Here is a 20572-nt window from a genome sequence, read left to right as displayed (position 1 = left end):
CCAGGCAACTATAAAATGTATATCTTGGCCCCAATGAGACTATTAACTCTCGCAGCACCGGGTGTTCATAATTTTGGTTCAAGTGAATTGATAAACTTTTTGAAGGCAATTGACTCACACAGTTGTGTAGATGTCCCCGTCCTGTTGTCTCGGGATGCATCACACTGCCTTGCCTGGGGTTAGCTTCTGTTTCTGGGGATGAGGGTTGCGTGTGCTCCCTTCTCAAGCTAAGCTAGGTTAGCCTTCTTGTGTGAGCTTTTCAAGTGCACTTTAAGGTTTGTGGGATTTTTTCCCTTTAGAAATGTCCCTCATAATTTGTCTCTTTCCACTACAAGACACTTGCTTTAAGCAAAACACAGTCATATTCAAAGTAATCCCAAATTGGACTCTGGCGCTTTCTCCCGACTTTTCCTGACATGATTCTGGCGTGGACGGAGCAGCAACACAGACGACTCGACTAACGTGCTGCCACCTGCTGGCATAATGAGACACAGCAAGAAAAAATCTGGAAACTAAACTTCATTTTCACCCTCGACTATTGTAGGACACGCACACATCAATGAAAACTAAACACATTTTTGCTATAAATTCAGTTAATTTTAGTTAGTTTTGTGAACTCTCATTACAGTTTTAGTTAGTTTTCCTTTTTTTGTTTTTATTTTTATTTCCGTTAACGAAAATGTTTTTTCACTTCTAGTTTTCGTTATTTCGTTAGTTTTCGTTAACGATAATAACCTTGCTTGTGACTGCAAAATTGTGCCTGCATGAGTGACAGTTTCTTGCAGAATGTGTGCCTGATGTTCCAGACCAAAAGCGAGCGTCCGGCAGCGACAGGAAGACACCTGGCATGGAGACGAGGTGATGTTGTTTTTTCAAACTGTGTTAAAAGTCATTGTGGTTTTGAAACTTATGCATGTGATGACGCATGAGGGGGCGTTATAAATTTCCCTGATGATATAAAACAACTGATTGTGTATTGTTCGAGAGAGATCGATGCTGCGTACAGTGTTCATCTCTCCACGCGTGTGTTCATTAAAATCATCGTTTGACTTAACCCGGCCGGACCAGTGTTGTTATTTTGGATTTCCTCCTATATCCCTCCTCAATATTTGAACCCTTAACAGTCTCCTTGCTGTCTCATTGAACCAATTACTGTAAGATGAAAACAAACTTACCGCCAGAGACTCGAGAGCTGACTGGTTGGAGAAGATCTTAAACCTGAAAGGTGAAAAAAAGTCGATAAATAATCAATAATCAAGTTGTGCTATAAAATGGTGGATCATTACGAAGCCAGTTTTAACCAACATGGCGATGGTGTTGGTGATGAGTTCGTTCTGTTGGAGAACCGGTGTGAGAGCATAATGTGGTGGGTTAGAGTTTTTCATTCCTGTAGAAGGTGAGCGATGACAGGTGTAGTCCGTGGTGTCAGGGGTGTGTGTGGATGAGAGGAAGAGAGGACCCAAACGCAGGAATAGCAGGTAGGTGAAGATTGGTGATTTATTGTAGACAATGGAGAAATGAACAGACCATGAGATGGCTGACTGCCTGGACGACTGAAAGACTGGCTGAATGGCTGACTGAGCATAGGGCACACACAGGAACGACAACATCAATGACAAGACAATGACCAGGTTGAAACTGAGGGCTTAAATACACCGGCTGAATAGTGACTGATTGGAGACTGGTGAGTGAACAGCTGAACACAGAGTCCAGAATGAATCAGTCCTGGTGGGTGGCCGTGTGGCCAGCGGTGGCATTGGAGTCGATCTTGTGGGCGCCCACGTGGCCAGCAGTGACGCTGGAGTCGATCTGGCGGAAGGCGGCGGCGGCCACTCAGCAAGTCCAGAGGCTGGCGAAGAAGACGGCGGCCTGGTGGCCGGTAATGGCGAGGAAGGTCAGTCAGCAGCCTGGAAGGTGGCCACCGATGCCAAACCCAATGTGGACGAGGCAGTGGCAATCGCTTGATCAGGCGGTGTGAAAACCTCTGGCTGAGGAGAGAGAGAGAGCTCACAGCTGGCTCTGGGTGCTGTGACTGCAGATTGGGGAACAGAGCTAAAAACGGACTGGGAGACTGACTTGGAAGCTGAACAGCAGGAGACTGGACTGCAGACTGGAGGACAGGAGACTGAGCTACAGGTGACTGAACTGAGGATGGGGACAGTGCTGCAGCCTGAGACAATAAACCGGGAACATGAGATGGAAACAGATCTGCTAATTTACTAAGGGAGTGAGCTAGGGCCTGAAAACCTGGATGAGGATGTGGATGAGGTGGTGAACGGGCAGGTCAACATGCTAGCTCTTCCAATCCATCCTCCAGAGCGCGAGGGCAATGCCTGGAGAGCCTCAGCTGAATCTCAAGGGACGTCAGGTTAGATCCTGGCCGCCCTCACCTTGGGAGCTGGGACAGGCGTGAGAGCTAGCTGGACATCAGTCACCCCCACCCAAGATACAGGAAGGCGGGTAGGAGTGGACTGAGGTTCAGCTGCCCTCGCTCTGGGAGCTGGCACGGAAATGGTGCTGGCTGGTCATCAACTGCACCGTCCCGAGGGCCTGGCACAGGTTCGGCGATGTGCTGAGCCCTAGCCACCCAAGGAGCCGGGACAGGCTGAGCGTTAGCAGGCTTCAACTGATCAGGTAGAACAGGTGAAGGGGAAGGCTGAATCCGATCAGTCTCTTTGGAAACAGAATGATAATGAGTAATAATTGGATAGTCCAGAATGTAATCACAGTATACAGTCTTTGATTTAGATCATTGGCGAGCAGTCCCTGAGTTGTGGTGAGGAGAAAAAAAGTCAGTTTAGCTCACCACGGGATCTTGCTGCTCCAAACTGGTAATGCGAAGGCTGCATGAGCCTCGTCTCCACTGAACAAAAACAGCTGAGCTGCTGAACAAGGGAGCCTCCGTAGAGCCGAGGTGGGAGGTGGAGCCGTCGTGGCACAGGGAGATTGAAGGTCCAGTGAATGAAGCGGCTGGCGGGCGAGCGAGGAGCGGAGCGGCGAGAAAGCGAGCGGCCGAAGCTTGGCCAGTGATGCCCACTCTCCGAGGTGAATGGTCCGATGCAGGTGAGGCAGCAGGTGGGGGACCACGGCATCTCCAAGGGCTGCCCAGAGCCAGGCGAAACCCCTCGAAGATGTGCTGTCTTTCAATTCAATTCAATTTTATTTATATAGCACCAAATCACAACAAAGGTCGCCTCAAGGTGCTTCATAGGTACAGAGAAAAACCCAACAATCATATGACCCCCTGTGAGCAGCACTTTGGCGACAGTGGGAAGGAAAAACTCCCTTTTAACAGGAAGAAACCTCCAGCAGAACCAGGCTCAGGGAGGGGCGGGGCCATCTGCTGCGACCGATTGGGGTGAGAGAAGGAAAACAGGATAAAGACATGCTGTGGAAGAGAGACAGAGATTAATAACAGATATGATTCAATGCAGAGAGGTCTGTTAATACATAGTGAGTGAGAAAGGAGACTGGAAAGGAAAAACTCAATGCATCATGGGAATCCCCGGCAGCCTACATCTATTGCAGCATAACTAAGGGAGGAGTCAGGGTCACCTGGTCCAGCACTAACTATATGCTTTAGCAAAAAGGAAAGTTTGAAGCCTAATCTTGAAAGTAGAGATAGTGTCTGTCTCCTGAATCCAAACTGGAAGCTGGTTCCACAGAAGAGGGGCCTGAAAACTGAAGGCTCTGCCTCCCATTCTACTTTTAAATACTCTAGGAACAACAAGTAGGCCTGCAGAGCGAGAGCGAAGTGCTCTAATAGGGTGATATGGTACTACAAGGTCATTAAGATAAGATGGGGCCTGATTATTTAAGATCTTGTATGTGAGGAGCAGGATTTTGAATTCTGGATTTACCAGGAAGCCAAAACAGGAGAAATCTGCTCTCTCTTTCTAGTCCCTGTCAGGACTCTTGCTGCAGCATTTTGGATCAGCTGAAGGCTTTTCAGGGAGTTTTTAGGACATCCTGATAATAATGAATTACAGTCGTCCAGCCTGGAAGTAATAAATGCATGAACTAGTTTTTCAGCGTCACTCTGAGACAGGATATTTCTAACTTTAGAGATGTTGCACAAATGGAAGAAAGCAGTCTTACATATTTGTTTAATATGTGCGTTGAAGGACATGTCCTGGTCAAACATGACTCCAAGGTTCCTCACAGTGTTACTGGAGGCCAAGGTAATGCCATCCAGAGGAAGAATCTGCTTAGATACCATATTTCTAAGCTTTTCAGGGCCGAGTACAATAACCTCAGTTTGATCTGAATTAAGAAGCAGAAAGTTAGCGGCCATCCAGAGTAAGAATCTGGTTAGATACCATATTTCTAAGATTTTCAGGGCCGAGTACAATAACCTCAGTTTGATCTGAATTAAGAAGCAGAAAGTTAGCGGCCATCCAGGTCTTTATGTCTTTAAGACATTCCTGCAGTTTAACTCATTGGTGTGTGTTATCTGGCTTCATGGACAGATAGAGCTGGGTGTCATCAGAATCAGAATCAGAATCGTGTTTATTGGCCAAGTATATGTGCAGACACATACAGGGAATTTGGTTCCGGTAGATGGTGGCTCTCAAGCACAGCAATGTAAATCACACACACACACACACACACACACACACACACACACACACACACACACACACACACACACGTGTCTATATATACACATTACACATACATTCACAAAGCTGTGTAAACCAACTATAAATAACGAATCTAAACTTATATACATAAAATACAGAAATGAATGAGGTGGAATGAATACTACAAAATGTACATAAGGTGCAGCTGCAGTCTGGCAGTGGGAGCAGTGTGACAGGTCAACTGTTAAGAAGGGAGATGGCGAGGGAAAAGAAACTGTTCCTGTGTCGGGTGGTCCTGGTCTGCAGGCTTCTGTACCGTCTGCCAGAGGGCAGCAGATCAAAAAGTCTGTGTGCAGGGTGTGAGGGGTCTGCGATGATTTTCCCTGCCCATTTCCTGGTTCTTGAGAGGTACAGATCCTGGATGGAGGGCAGGGGGGCGCTGATGATCCTTTCTGCTGCCCGTACAGTCCGCTGCAGTCTGCTCCTGTCCTGTTTAGTGGCTGCTCCATACCAGACTGTGATGGAGGAGCACAGGACAGACTCAATGACCGCAGTGTAGAACTGGATCAGCAGCTCCTGTGGAAGACTGTACTTCCCCAGTTGTCTCAGGAAGTATATCCTCTGCTGGGTCTTTTTGAGGATGGAGTTGATGTTGGTCTCCCACTTCAGGTCCTGGGAGATGGTTGTACCCAGGAACTTGAAGGTCTTCACAGTTGACACAGGGCTGTCTGATATGGTGAGGGGGAGCAGAGTTGAGGGATGTCTCCTGAAGTCCACTGTCATCTCTACAGTCTTAAGAGTGTTCAGCTCCAGATTGTGCTGTCTGCACCAGAGTGCCAGCCGCTCAACTTCCTGCCGGTATGCAGACTCATCACCATCTTGAATGAGGCCAATGACAGTGGTGTCATCTGCAAACTTTAGGAGTTTGACAGCCGAGTTCTTGGAGGTGCAGTCGTTAGTGTAGAGGGAGAACAGTAGTGGTGAGAGGACACATCCTTGAGGGGCACCAATACTGAGGGACCGGGTTTCAGAGGTGATCTCCCCCAGCCTCACTTGTTGCTTTCTGTCTGTCAGGAAGCTGGTGATCCACTGACAGGTAGCTGGTGACACGCTGAGCTGGGAGAGTTTGGAGGAAAGAAGTTCAGGCACAATGGTGTTAAAAGCCAAACTAAAGTCCACAAACAGGACCCTGGCATAAGTTCCTGGGCGGTCAAGGTGTTGCAGGTTGTAATGCATATATATAGCTGGGTGTCATCTGCATAGCAGTGTAAATGTATGCTATGTCTTCTAATGATGCTGCCTAAGGGAAGCATGTATAATGTAAACAGAATTGGTCCTAGCACTGAACCCTGTGGAACTCCATAATTAACCTCAGTGTGTGAAGAGGACTCTCCATTTACATGCACAAACTGGAGTCTATTAGATAGATATGATACAAACCACTGCAGTGCAGTACCTGTAATACCTACAGCATGTTCTAATCGCTCTAATAGGATATTATGGTCGACAGTATCGAATGCTGCACTGAGGTCTAGCAGGACAAGCACAGAGATGAGTCCACTGTCAGAGGCCATAAGAAGATCATTTGTAACCTTCACTAAAGCTGTTTCTGTGCTGTGATGAGCTCTGAAACCTGACTGAAACTCTTCAAATAAACCTCTGCAGATGATCTGTTAGCTGTTTGACAACTACTCTTTCAAGGATGTTTGATATAAAGGAAGGTTGGAGATTGGCCTATAATTAGCTAAGACTGCTGGGTCTAGAGATGCTTTTTGAGTAAAGGTTTAACTACAGCCAGCTTGAAGGCCTGTGGTACATAGCCGATTATTAGAGATAGGTTGATCATATTTAAGATTGAAGCATTAATTAATGGCAGGACTTCTTTGAGCAGTTTCGTAGGAATGGGGTCTAAAAGACACGTTGATGGTTTGGAGGAAGTAATTATTGAAGTTAACTCAGAAAGATCAATTGCAGAAAAAGAGTCTAACTTAACATCAATGGTACTAAGAGTAGCTGTAGATAATATTACATCTGTGGGATGATTATTGGTCATTTTTTCTCTAATGATTAAAATTTTATTTGTGAAGAAGTTCATGAAGTCATTACTAGTTAACGTTAAAGGGATGGTTGGCTCAACAGAGCTCTGACTGTTTGTCAGCCTGGCTACAGAGCTGAAGAGAAACCTGGGGTTGTTCTTATTTTCTTCAATCAGTGATGAATAGTAAGATGTTCTGGCTTTGTGGAGGGCTTTCTTATAAAGCAGCAAACTATTTCTCCAGGCTAAATGATGATCCTCTAAATTTGTGACACGCCATTTCCTCTCCAGCTTACGAGTCATCTGCTTTAGGCTACGTGTTTGAGAATTATACCACGGAGTCAGGTACTTCTGATTAGAGACCTTAGTTTTCACAGGAGCTACAGTATCCAGAGTCGTACGTAGTGAGGAGGTGAAATTATTAACAATTATTAATAACAGTTTCCTCTGGAACTTCTCCACCCAAAGGGAAAGCACTGCCTCCTGCTACTTGAAAAGGTCCGAGTCCGCTGGGTCACAAACATGTCTTCGTGGCACAGGTCTTGTCATTCTGTCAGGGGTGTGTGTAGGACTCGCAGGTAGGTGGAGACTGGTGAGTGAACAGCTGAAGATAATTGAACTAAAACACAGGGAAAGGCTGGCACAAAGAACAGGGAGTGAAAACAGAGAATAAACCGGACATGAGACAAACTGAAAACTCTGAGTCAAAGACCCAGGAACCCTGTCACGTGGGCAGTGGACGTCATCAATGAAATGCTTGTAGAAGCCACTCCCACACCATATCACATCAGACAGAACTCATCGCCATGGTAACCCAGAAATGGAAAGAGTACGCCGTCTCAAACTCAGGAGAGTCTACTCCAAGCACAACATCCCAGTGTACTTCAGACCCAGCCACACACTCAGACACAAACTTCACAACGTGGTGTAGCTGTGCAGTGTACCAAAGAGTGCTCAGACCTCTACACTGGAGACACCAAATAACCACCTCATAAATACATGGCACAAGATACAAGAGCCACCTCGGGACAAGACTCGGCTGTTCATCTGCAACTAAAGTTCAAAGGTCACTCTTTAGAGGATGACAAAGCTCATATGGATCTGAGCTGCTCACATCACATGGACGTCATCATAAAAGCAGCGAGCACTTCCTTCTGCGCCGGCTGAAGAGGTTTGGAGGTTTGTACTCTGGACCCCACAATACTTACCAGCTTCTATCAATGCACTATCAAGAGCATTCTGTCTGGCTGCATCACAACCTGGTACGGCAGGAATGCTCTGTAAACAAAGATCTATGGAGGAGGTCAGATGATCCCACCATAAAATAATAATAACATTTTATTTACATTTTTTATATAGCACCTTTCTAGACAGAATCACAAAGTGCTGAGATAGCAATGGTGTCACATGAGAATACTTGGAGGATTTTGTCAACAGCGTAGCTGCAGCGTTTTGGAAAACCTGGAGACGATCCAGAGAACCTTTGCTTAGACACATAAACAAAGAGTTACTATAGTCCAAGCGTGAGGAAATAAATGCATGTGTAGCTATCTCCAGTTCAGGGCGAGATAAAATAGGGCAAGGGCGTAGATTTGGCATGGACGGAAGGGACGTGTCCCCACCAATATCCAGCGATTATTGAATTGTCCCCACCAATAATTTGATCTCTTCGAGTAAAGAACAACAAGAAAAAAACGATCTGTCAGCATCTCATTCACCCAGCGGAGCAGAAAGAGTTAAATTACATTCTCTGCTGGAGTCCTACGTCATGTGACAAATATGGCCAATGTGATTGGCTGAGCCTTTCAGGGAGCTCTGTTTAGTTTCAGCAGCGGCAAGCCTGCGCTGCGAGGAGGAGAGGAGGACGGCAGCAAAAAGGAAGAACCTGGATATAAGAAAGTTTTTTTCAAAGAAACCTGTAAGTCACTTAAACTCAAGTTCACTCATATAATGTGTCCGTCACAATAACGTTACAGGCTATGTTAGGACATACATGCCAACACTCCCAATTTTTCCGGGGAATCCCGAATTTCAGTGCCCCTCAACAAAACTGAAAACCATATCCCAGACTGGCCCAGCCAATTCCAGTTTCCAACAATGGCTACTATTACTGCAGCTACTTAGTTTTAATATTACTCTTATTTCTCTTTCTGGGTCGCAAAATAAACTTTTAACACATTTTCAGGCGAGAATGTAGCTGTGTGTCAAATAACTTAAACATGTTATTGTTTGGCCTTTTTCAGTGCTTTAGTTGTGTTTTATTTGTTGGTGAGTAAATCGTTTTGACTGAGATTAAAGTTATTAGATTAAATAAAACTTTATCCCTCGGGAGGATTCCTCCGGGTTCTCACACAGCTGAATAAACTGCTGTGTGAGAACTCCGGTTATATTTTAGACAGCAAGGAGCAGACGGCAGGTGACGTAATTCTGAAGGCTAGACCGTCCAATTTCACATTTCCGGTCTACCTGGCTTCCGGAGGACCCGGCCCACTTAGACCACAAAGGCCGGGTCCTCAGGTGGACGCAGCCTCTGAATTTGGACACCCCCGGCCTGTTTCCGGTCAGACAATAATAACGGTGATATTTAACTTATTTTATCCGATAAATAAACACTGTAAGATCCAAGTTTTTTGTATATATATGTACATGTATACCCCCCCCCCCCCAGCCCCTTTGAATGTCTCCCTAAAAAATCCAGTTTTTTAGATAATATAAAATCATTCAACAAGAATGATTTATTAGACAGAGATCGAGCGTTAAAAAGCGCCATATTCAGTAGAAGCCTCTGTATTTGCGGAGGCTCGAGTTAAAGGAAACTCAGGGTTTGAACCATCACGCTCGTAGAATCCGCTCACCGTGGGAAGAAAAAGCCAGCCGGCAGAAGAGTCTGGATAAACCCTCCTCAGGCAGGCCGGTCTCAAAGAGCCGGGCCCAGCGTATCCAAACAGGGACGTGGAAAACAAGTCCCCCTCCATGGAGCTTCTCTGAGCTCAGGAGACAAGGCACGCTCGGCGTCGCTTACCAGCCGAACCCCACCGCCAGTAAAGCCTGAGCTTTACCTGAATACCTCCTCTTCTCCTTCTCCTTCTCCTTCTCCGTGGCGAAAACGCCCAACGAAGATCCAGCTGATGGAGGAGAGTGGAAAATGCCGAAAGGAGGACGAAGAGACATCGTGAGGCATCATAGAGGATCGGATGGATAGCAAAGCCAGACGATCATACACCAAGGCAGCCAATACATCGTTAAAACTAAATGAGAATAGCAGAGCAGAAAAAAATAATACAAAAGTGAAGCGCGACAAACTGCACCCGGCAGCGGCAGAGCCAAACACAGGCGCCATCATACCAGAAGTTCTTCAACAGCTTCCAGAACATACTGGAAGTTCTATGCACAGCATAGCACCAGGTCTGAGCTGCCGGTCATCCAGGACCTCTACAAGCCCAGATGATCCTCTCTGCTCCCAGCCCACCCAGCCTTACACTCTTCACAGGACCAGATTCAGGGACAGTTTCTACCCACAGGCCATCAGGCTGCTGGACTGCAAAACAGGTCAGAGAGGTATAACAATCGAAAATGCACAACATGAGGAAAGACGAGGAGAACAAAGAACTCCCTCCAGATTGAGCTCCAACAGGGAGATCCAACAGAAAAAAAACCCTTAGCACATGAATCATCACATCTCACAACATAGAAGACAGACGCTTCGGAGGCGTTTGGAGGGGGTGGGGGGTGAGTGTAGGTCTGTGTCAGTGTACATGCGTATGTGTGTGTATGTGTGTGTGTTCCTCATTCAGACGAGAGAAAGTGTCCCTTCTCCCGGTTAAGCAAAGTCAACAATCTTCGGTCGACGCGGGTGACCTTGAACGAGGAGGGAGAAAGTCACAACACAGTCTTGTTATCTAAAGGAGAATTGTTATTCCCCTTAGCTTTTGCCTTGAGCATCCAGCTGGCGCCGGGGGGGCCGCATGAGATGAAGATGGCAGTTGTTTTGGTTAGTGCGAACAAACTGCATCCAATTTAAGAGTTGGTCTAATGTCCGTCACTGGCAGTGTTGGGGAGTAACGGAATACATGTACCGCCGTTACGTATTTAAAATACAAAATATGAGTAACTGTATTCCGTTACAGTTACCATTTAAAAAGGTGGTATTCAGAATACAGTTACTTTGTTGAAATAAATGGATTACACTGCGGTACTTTCCTGTTTCATATTGTCGCGGGTCAGGACTGTTTGGGTTTTGTTTGACAGCTATGTTCTGTTGTTCCAGGCGGCAGCGTTACGGTTGCCATGGTTACAGGGCGACGCTCTCTCTCTCTCTGCGACTGTGTGTTTCCTGGGTGAGAGAGCGCCTTTTCGTTGTTGTTGTTGTTGTTGTGCTAAGCTAACAGGCAGAATGCTACAAGCATAGCTCTAAAGAATGCAGCATCATGGGTAGTGTAGTCCGTGTTGCAGGGAGAATGGACTGCCATACACGTTATGGGTCTGTGAGCGCGAGGAGGGAGAAAAAGGGGAGTGGAAAGGTACGAGTTGTCGTCGAGGAAAAACGGGAGCTGGAAGCATCTAAATATAATAATAACCACTGCAGCCAAGAAGAGAGCCTGACGAGCCCAGTTGTAAGTAAGTTATTAATAATAATAATAATGGATACTTTATTGATCCCCATGGGGAAATTACTTGTTTTTCTCTGCATTTGACCCATTCACTCAGTGAAGCAGTGGGCAGCCCACTAAGCAGGCGCCCGGGGAGCAGTGTGTAGGGACGGTACCTTGCTCAGGGGTACCTCAGAGTAGCCGTTAAGTGGATTCGAACCGCCGACCTTCCGATCATGGGGCGACCACTTTACCTACTGAGCTGCAGTTTTTCTGCGTCGTTACGCTGCACAGCTGCCTCTTCTCCTCTCATTCTCCCCCCCTCCCTCTCCTGTTGCTCCTTCAATCATGAAACTGATCAATGATCAGCTGATCGTCTCTCTTGTTTGTTTATCGCCCACTTTGCACCTGGGGCCCGTTCTTCATACCTCGCTAAGTAAGTTAGCCGGATTTGACTGTTGACGATTTCGCGTGATCTTGGATCGTTCGGTTCTTCGAAGCTCATCCGGGACTTGCTGCCATAGCAACAGAGCTCGGGAGCAGGTTTACTTTATGTAAACAGGATTAGATCGCGGCCACGCAGGTATGTCCGCTTCATTTATACGAAAGCAACAGCGATATTCCACCACTGTTTCACCATAAATAAATAACATCAATGTAACTAAAGATAATGCAGCACCTGATCCTGTTATTGATGTCACACAGATACATACAGGTCATTTCCTAAAAAAGGGAAATGTACTATTAACATTCTATTACATGTATGTGATTATTACAGATGTAATTCATATTTCAGAGTAGTAATTGTAAATTACTTCGTGTAATCAAGATGAGAGACCACGGCTATAAAAGCGAAGGTGGATTTGGGAAGCCTGTCGCAGCCATGTCCTGTCCGTATACGCGAGCCACCCATTGAGGAAGGTGCAAGATTGATAAGGAGAGTCCTCAGAATTCAGCGTATATTGCGGGATAGACAGGATCCTTTAGCTCAGTGCGACAGTGTGCTCATAGAGAGATATCGATTTTCCCGTGAGGGTATTATTTACTTAACCAACTTGTTGACGAGGGGGTGCAGGACCACCACCTGTCTTTTTTTGCTCTGCCCTTTTCTTGGTTGCTGTTATGAACAAACAGATTATTTCAGGGTCTCTTTCCAAGAGACTAAAAGCAATATAAGTGATAAATATTACCATTCTGTAGAATATTCTTATATTTCACTTTTACTTGTTCCCATGTTCTAGTGGGTCCTGTTGTGGCTCTAATGTGAAAGGGGATATAATATAACATAATATAATATAATGTAATATAATATTGGATAATATAGTGTGATATGATAAATCTACCCTACTTTCCTACTGGTGTTGGCCAGAGGGGCCGATGGCGCGATATGGCAGCCTGGCTTCAGTCAGTCTGCCCCAGGGCAGCTGTGGCTACAACCGTAGCTGCCTCCACCAGTGTGTGAATGTGAGAGTGACTGAATAGTGGCATTGTAAAGCGCTTTGGGTGCCTTGAAAAGCGCTATATAAATCCAATCCATTATTATTATTAAATTACTTACGAGTTTAATTTGTCAGCAACTTCCTGCCAGCCCTCTCTCCTTGCTTTTGCAGCCTTTGCAGTGTTCCCTTGCGTTTTAATTAAACTCTGAAACTCCTGAAATCCCTCACTCAAGAGTTCTTGCTCTACTGCCGAAAAATACCGAGCGCGCTCCTTCGACATTTTCGCCGACCAATCAAAGGGTTGCCGATCAATGTTTCTACTATCGATGCGTAGCCCCTGTTAAGCCACCCAGTGATCTCACATTACTTCATCCAGCTATACTAATCGTCAACAGCAGGTGTGTTCGGAGCACCGGAATAGCGAGCTCAGAGTTAGCGCGATGATTTGATCTTGGATGTAGTAAGCGAGGTACGAAGAACGGACCCCAGAAAGAGGAAACCAGTGGATGTCGCTAAACAACAGCAGCACGTTTGATCAGCTTCTTGTTAGAATTTATTTAATATTAATTTCTAGTATCAGCTGATGTTTGCTGGAGCCACAGCTGTAAAGCTGCTGGTCATGATGTCGGTTTGGATATGTGGTGAGAGGGAAACATGAAGATGAAACCAGGAGATGTCCTTACTGGATCATCAGAGCTGTGATGGAGAAACAGGTTTACCTTTTAGGTGACATGAATGAGTTGAAGTTATGAACTGTTTCTGAGAGAAAAATAACACCAGGATCCTTTTTTATGTAGCTGACAGCTGGTAACTGTGCAGGGGCGGGTCTAGCAAAGTGTTGCCAGGGGGGCAGGTAGGGCATTAACAGGGAGAGGGGGGCACAAGGAAATACTTTTCTTTCTTATTTTCAGTTAAAATGTCTCGCTTTTATTTTATTTTATTTTTTTATTAAACAATATTTTTTATTGCTTTTTGCAACAGCATATAAAGGTTTGTTTTCACAGTAATATGCCGCAGTAATAAGAACACCCCCCCCACACACACACACACACCTCCCATCCCTGCTCTCTCCCAAACCTACATCAAATAAAAACACATGAAATATGCATACATTAGTACAGTATGAAATGTTTCGCTTTTAATAAATAATTATCTGAATCTAACAACCAAAGTTTTTATCTGATGTAAAATGTATAGCAATCATACATATACCAACAAGACTGTACATCACTGTCACCACAGCGTCTGTTTTCATTCAAAGGCTTTATGGCTTTAATACCTGGGGGGCCGGTCTCTAGTCAAAATGCCCAGGCTGATGTTTTGTCCCAGTCCAGGCCTGGGCACGACACGCAGTGAATTAATCTCAGAAGGTGCATTAAAAAAATAAATGGCCGCACCAGTGGTGCACATCGCAAATTAGCTCACATAGACACATTAGTTGTGCCGCTTCTTAATGACAGTATCTTAGCTAACAACCCCAACTACCAGATTCAACTTGTAATTAGCTAAAAATAACTTAGCCTACCAGTGAGAGGGACGTTGCAAGCTGGCAGTTTTTTCAAGCGATGTTTAAATTTCCACATTCTGACACTTTAAATTCTTCAGCAGCTGTCGGCTCACCGCAGCATCAGCACCACGTAAATACATGGATACATCCGTACTCGAGACAGAATTCACAATGTGTTTTCAGGACTTTCAGGCGTATGGACCAATATTTTCTTTTCTGATCAAACCAGAAAGCTTTAAAGAGCAGCTGGGTTTGTCTCACATTAACTGGCTGAGTTAATGCCAGTTAATGCAACATTGAAATGCAGTTGATTGAACTGAAAAGCTCGACTCTGTGGGGTCAAAGTTTGCAGGCCTACGGATGCAGCTGGAATCCACAGCTGTGTGTGTTCATGGAGCTGCATTTTCACCTGCTGGACATCACTGCCTGACAAGTTTAACTGTCTTCAGAACATTGCAGAGGCCTTATTGACAATATTTGGCTCTACATATCTGTGTGAGCAGATTTTCTCTCACATGAGTCCTCAGGCAGCCTCTGAATGCTGGACACTTGGAGACCTGTGTCTCTGAGTGGGAGACCAGAGATCACATTAGCATGTGTGTCTCTGTATTAACAAACATGTCATCATATTGGCCCAGTTTATTTTTCTTATCATTGTTGTGAGGAGACCATAAATAGCATTTGGATTTTCTGTTGTGCAGTTCATTTGCTGTTATGGATAAAAAGTCTTTTTTTTGTTTCATAATAGCTGATAACTATTCGCTGACAGCTGCCAACATCTGCACACAAATATAATCCTATAAAGTTGTTCTATACAGTGTGTAACTGTTCATGTAGAGCGTTATTAAATTTATTGCTAATGCAGTCATATGGCACACTGACTTCTGAGGAAATTTTAGATGCGCTCGTCATCAGAAAGGTTGCCGACCCCTGGGTTAGAGAATAATCGAGACTATATAAAAGACATGAGAAGCCCAGCAGGGAAGATAAGGGAGAGAGAGAAAGTGCGGCCGCCTCCCTCAAGAGCCAAGGAGTTACAAGGATATACTGTGTTTTGTATTAGTATTACCTTGTGTGCAATTTTGCTTTTTTTCTACATGAAATATTGAGGGGGCTCTGAGCCTAAGAATTTCTTTGCTGGTAGTGATGTGCCACTCTTACATATATAGGATAAAATAAAACTTGAAACTTGAGACTGATTGATTTTCACAGTAAGGAAGATCAAGATTCAAATATTGCTACAGGAAAAAAATCTTGCTACAGATTTCAATGTGCAAACACAATCGAGTGAGTGTGGGGTGACTGGGTTAGGCCAATCTGATATTTAATGAACATGTTGCAGAAACAAAGAAGTGAAACATGCAAACCTGCGTAGGTCAGTGTGAACAGACAGACGTTTTCCTCTCATGGAAACTTTGGCATTGAACTTGGTCTCCTGCAAGAAGGGAAAAAGACGCTTTTAGTTTCCACCTCAAAGTCTGTGAGTTTTTTCTTGTTGAAAGGCTCAAAGATCATAAATGACAAGAAGGCGCAAACACTGAAGCCACAGGGATGCTTCAACCACATTTCTGTCACGGTTCTGGGTCATGTTGACCCAGCTTTCTGTTTTTCATGCTTTGGTGTTTTTCTAGATTATGATTTATGATTTGATTTATCAGTGATACTGTTTTGATTATGATTATTATTTAGTGGGCTGTGTCAAGTCTGTCTCTCTCCGTCTAGTCCGTGTCTTAGTAAAGTGTGTTTTGCTTCCTGTTTTACTTTGAAGGTTCTTGTTCCTGTCTGATGTCAGTGTTCCAGCTTTGCTCCCCCTGTCTCGTTAGGTCTTATTTCTCCCAGCTGCGTTCCCCTTCTGTCTCTAATTCCTTGATGACTCCCTCAGTGTATTTAAGCCCAGTGTGCCTTTGTGTCACTGTCGCGTCCTTAACGTCTGTTCACCCTCTCTCCCTCTGTGTGCTCTGTTTTCCAACCTGTCTAGTTATTCGGTACTCCCAGTTTAGTTAGTGTTTTTCTGTTCTGATTCATCCCAGCAATAAAGCTGTGTATTTTGAGTTTCTTCCGCCTCCTCGAGTCCTGCCTGCCTAGACACAGACAATTTCAGAGTTTCTTTAGGGTCTTCGTCTTCATTTCTTTGCCTGGGACAGATATATTCTCTGTATGATGTTATATAAGTAAAGCTTAGTAACTTTTAAAAGGATTCAAAGGAGTCTTTACAGCATGAACCGAGTGTGTGGGGCATTGACTTAATGACCTAGGAGCTCAGGAAGAATGATGGGGTTTCAGCAGGTCAGAGATATACTGGGAAGCTTCACCATGTAGGGTGCTACAAGTTAAAACTAGAATTTTAAGGTGAAACCTAAAATACATTTAAAATGGGGTGGTTGTAGCTCAGGTGGCAGAGCAGGTCAGCCACTAACCAGAAGGTCGGTGGTTCAATCTCAGGCTGCTCCAGGCTGCATGCCAAATATCCTTGTACCCAGGGCAGCTATGGCTGCAATGTAGCTGCCATCACCAGTGTATGAATGTGTGTGTGAATGGGTGAATGACTGAACGTGTAAAGCGCTTTGGAGTCCTTAGGGACTAAGTAAAGCGCTATACAAATGCAGGCCATTTATTTTACATTGGCAGCCAATGAAGAGAAGCCATGGAGTGACTTCATGGAGTGACATGTGAGCTTCAGCTGGTGACAGGTAAAAGTGTTGACGCAGCATTTTGCACAGTCTGAAGACAAGTCAAAGCTAATTTGTTAAAACAGAAGAAAGACGACGGTCACAATAATCAGTAAGAGCAGTTCAGCCTTTTGACACCAGCAGTCTGAGTTTAGAAATATTCATTAGATGATAAGGAAGTCATGAGAGGTTCCTGCGGTGTGTTTTTAAAGAACAGCTGTTATCCTCCGTCCGGTTAGGGTGGATTTGGAGTTTGTCTTCTGCCTCAGATTAAAAGCCATCAAACACATATAATCAGCCTTTTAAAAGGACCAGTGCAGCCATCCAGTCTTCACCAGATTATCAGGTCACCAGCGTGGCAACCAGACCAGCCCAGCTAAGACAATTTCTATCAAAGGCAGAACTGTTATTTCAGATATCACTGACTCATACAAACAGTAAAAGATCTGTTAGATATGACATGACCCATTTTAAAACAACACCAGTAATCCTAAACAAGTCCTTAAGAACGTTATCATGACGCAGTGATCAGCAGTATCAAACCAGACCACAGTGAACAGTCTTTAGAGTCTGCTTTGGTTGTGTCCAATGTGTGTGTGTGTGTGTGTGTATGTACCATGGTCATGCTGCTCAGCTGAACCGGAGGCTGACCTGGAGGCAGCACCATCACATTGACGATGGCAGTCATGACAACCGTGGCTCCAGACGTCTTGATGGAGGTTTTGGGCGGAGAGTTGACGGCGAGCTGGAGAGACAGTGGAGCATCCACCAGTGCCGGATTCTACCCAGAGTACACAAGGAGAACAGAAAATCAGGCTGGTGTTACACACTGAAAAGTTTAACTTTATTAACTTGTTAAGCCCCAGGGTTATTCCTAACATTCCTGCTGGAAAATGACGTGCCCAGAGCTAACTGACTATTTCTCAGCAATTACAAACTGTGTAAATCATCTTGATATCAAAATAAAGCTGACACTTGTGAGACTTCATCAAAAACACAATGATATCACAGCAGAGGCCACTGTTTCAAAGTAATTGAGGATAAAACCATATCTTCATCATATCATACTTGTCTGATCGCACTCAGTTCATTCAACTCAAATCCTTTACTTCTCAGCCCTTTCCTCTGACCACTGGCGTGCACCAGGGATCTGTCCTGGGCCCCTTCTTTTCATTATCTACCGCTTGGACATATTTTCCGTAAATACAATATCCAGTTTCACTGTTATGCCGATGACACCCAGCTGTATCTGTCCACCAAACCTGATTCTGCTCTTCCCCCATCCCCCCTCACCCTCTGTTTAGCTGAACTAAATTCATGGTTCTCTTCTAATTTTCTCAAACTCAACAGTAATAAATCCGAGCTCCTCTTGGTCGGCTCTAAATCTACATTATCCAGAACCAACAGTTTCTCTGTTACTATCAATAACTCGCCGGTCTTTGTTTCTTCCTCTGTGAAAAGCTTGGGTCTCATCCTCCACAGCACTCTATCTTTCAATTCACACATTAATAATATTACTCGGTCTGCATGTTTTCAATTGCGCAACATTAATCGTCTCAGTCCTTTTCTCTCCCCACATGCCGCTGCCATTCTTGTCCACAGCCTTGTTACTTCCCGGATTGATTATTGTAATTTACTTCTTTACGGTCTTACTCAAAAATCCATCCACAAGCTCCAACGCGTTCAGAACTCTGCTGCCCCTATCATCACCAGGACCCCTTCTGTCCACCACATCACTCCTGTCTTGCAGCAGCTTCATTGGCTCCCGGTCAAATATCGCATCAATTTCAAAATACTCTTGTATACATTTAGGGCTATTCATCATCTCTCTCCTCCATATCTCTCTGATCTGGTTAAGATCACCGCCCCATCTTGTTGTCTCAGATCTTCTTCCCTTTCTCTCTCCGCCCCCTCCCCCCGTCTTGCAACCATGGGGAGCAGGGCTTTCAGCTGCTCCACGACTCTGGAATTCCCGACCTCCTGATTTAAGAAACATCTCTTCCTTCTCTCTCTTTAAGTCCAAACTCAAAACCCACTTGTACAAAATAGCTTATCCCACATAACCTCTCCACTCTGCTATTTTATTTGTTTATGTCTTATGCTTTTATGATTCTGTAAACTTCTTGCTTTTATGTTGCTTTTACTCTACTATGTACAGTGACCTTGAGTGTTTTGAAAGGCGCTTTCAAATAAAATGTATTATTATTATTATTATTATTATCATTATTATTATTATTATTAAAACACAAAAATATAAAGCCAAATATTGTACCTATGTTTGTTGTTGCTGGTGTTTGGAATTAGGACGCTGCGGCCGTTCATATGTATATTCAGCAACTGTATGTGCAAATAAAATGTGCTGCAAAGCACAAATATGGCTTCGGGTCTGCCGTGGAGTTTCACATAAGCATTTTGCAATTTTGCCGAATTTTGCAGTATTTGGGAAATGAAGCACACTGAGAGATACAGCTAGGCAGGAAGTTTTTAACTTGACTGAAGCAAGACAGCAAAAGTAAGAGGGAATTGATTTCAATGTTTTTCACATGTGTGTCAGGGTTCCTTGACCCAGTGTTTCAGTTGGACTTCGTCACTGTTCAGTTCCCATGTATGTTTCCTGTTTTGTTGTGTTAGCCTTTTTGTCCGTGTGCATTATGTTTTACTTCATCTGTGTCAGTAGTTAGATTAAGTTCAGCTGTAATCTCACCTGTTTCTAGTCATGGTGAACCGTTGGGTGAACATGGGTTCCATGCTTTGTGTTTACATCTTTTTGACTCAGTTGGTTTCTCTCAAAATGTGAAAGAACCCACCCACCACTTTAATCACACTCTAGATCTTGTTTTAACATATGGGAGGAAACTGAACATTTAACAGTGTTTCCTGAAAACCCTCTCCTGTCTGATCATTTCCTGATAACATTTACATTTACAATAATTGATTACACAGCGGTGGAGAGTAGACTTTATCACAGTAGATGTCTTTCTGAAAGCACTGTAACTAAGTTTAAGAATATAATCCACCCACTGTTATCATCTCCAATGCCCTGTACCAACAGAGAGCAGAGCAGCTATCTGAACGCTACCCCAACAGAAGTCGATTATCTTGTTAATAATTTCACCTCCTCACTACGTACGACTCTGGATACTGTAGCTCCTGTGAAAACTAAGGTCTCTAATCAGAAGTACCTGACTCCGTGGTATAATTCTCAAACACGTAGCCTAAAGCAGATGACTCGTAAGCTGGAGAGGAAATGGCGTGTCACAAATTTAGAGGATCATCATTTAGCCTGGAGAAATAGTTTGCTGCTTTATAAGAAAGCCCTCCGCAAAGCCAGAACATCTTACTATTCATCACTGATTGAAGAAAATAAGAACAACCCCAGGTTTCTCTTCAGCTCTGTAGCCAGGCTGACAAACAGTCAGAGCTCTGTTGAGCCAACCATCCCTTTAACGTTAACTAGTAATGACTTCATGAACTTCTTCACAAATAAAATTTTTATCATTAGAGAAAAAATTACCAGTAATCATCCCACAGATGTAATATTATCTACAGCTACTCTTAGTACCATTGATGTTAAGTTAGACTCTTTTTCTCTAATTGATCTTTCTGAGTTAACTTCAATAATTACTTCCTCCAAACCATCAACGTGTCTTTTAGACCCCATTCCTACAAAACTGCTCAAAGAAGTCCTGCCATTAATTAATTCTTCGATCTTAAATATGATCAACCTATCTCTAATGATCGGCTATGTAC

General features: G+C 44.3%; 1 protein-coding gene across 3 annotated transcripts in view; it reads right to left on the bottom strand.

The window, feature by feature from the left end:
• The window catches only part of pltp (phospholipid transfer protein), a 42834-nt gene that overhangs the window by 5308 nt on the left and 16954 nt on the right, over positions 1-20572 (bottom strand). For all 3 annotated transcript variants that reach the window (XM_086293822.1, XM_086293823.1, XM_086293824.1), the window contains 3 exons: positions 17439-17603; positions 15521-15588; positions 1176-1218 (listed from right to left, as the gene is read on the bottom strand). In XM_086293822.1, coding sequence (XP_086149948.1) covers positions 1176-1218; positions 15521-15588; positions 17439-17603 — 276 coding nt within the window. The remainder of the gene's footprint in view (positions 1-1175; positions 1219-15520; positions 15589-17438; positions 17604-20572) is intronic.

Source organism: Aulonocara sp. 'chitande type north' Nkhata Bay, linkage group LG5 (assembly GCF_057382095.1).
Source record: "Aulonocara sp. 'chitande type north' Nkhata Bay isolate Kocher_YH1m ecotype deep benthic linkage group LG5, A_spYH_male_GT1.1, whole genome shotgun sequence".
In the NCBI taxonomy this organism is placed as follows: Eukaryota; Metazoa; Chordata; class Actinopteri; order Cichliformes; family Cichlidae; genus Aulonocara; species Aulonocara sp. 'chitande type north' Nkhata Bay.
This window is presented reverse-complemented; position numbering and strand designations above follow the sequence as displayed.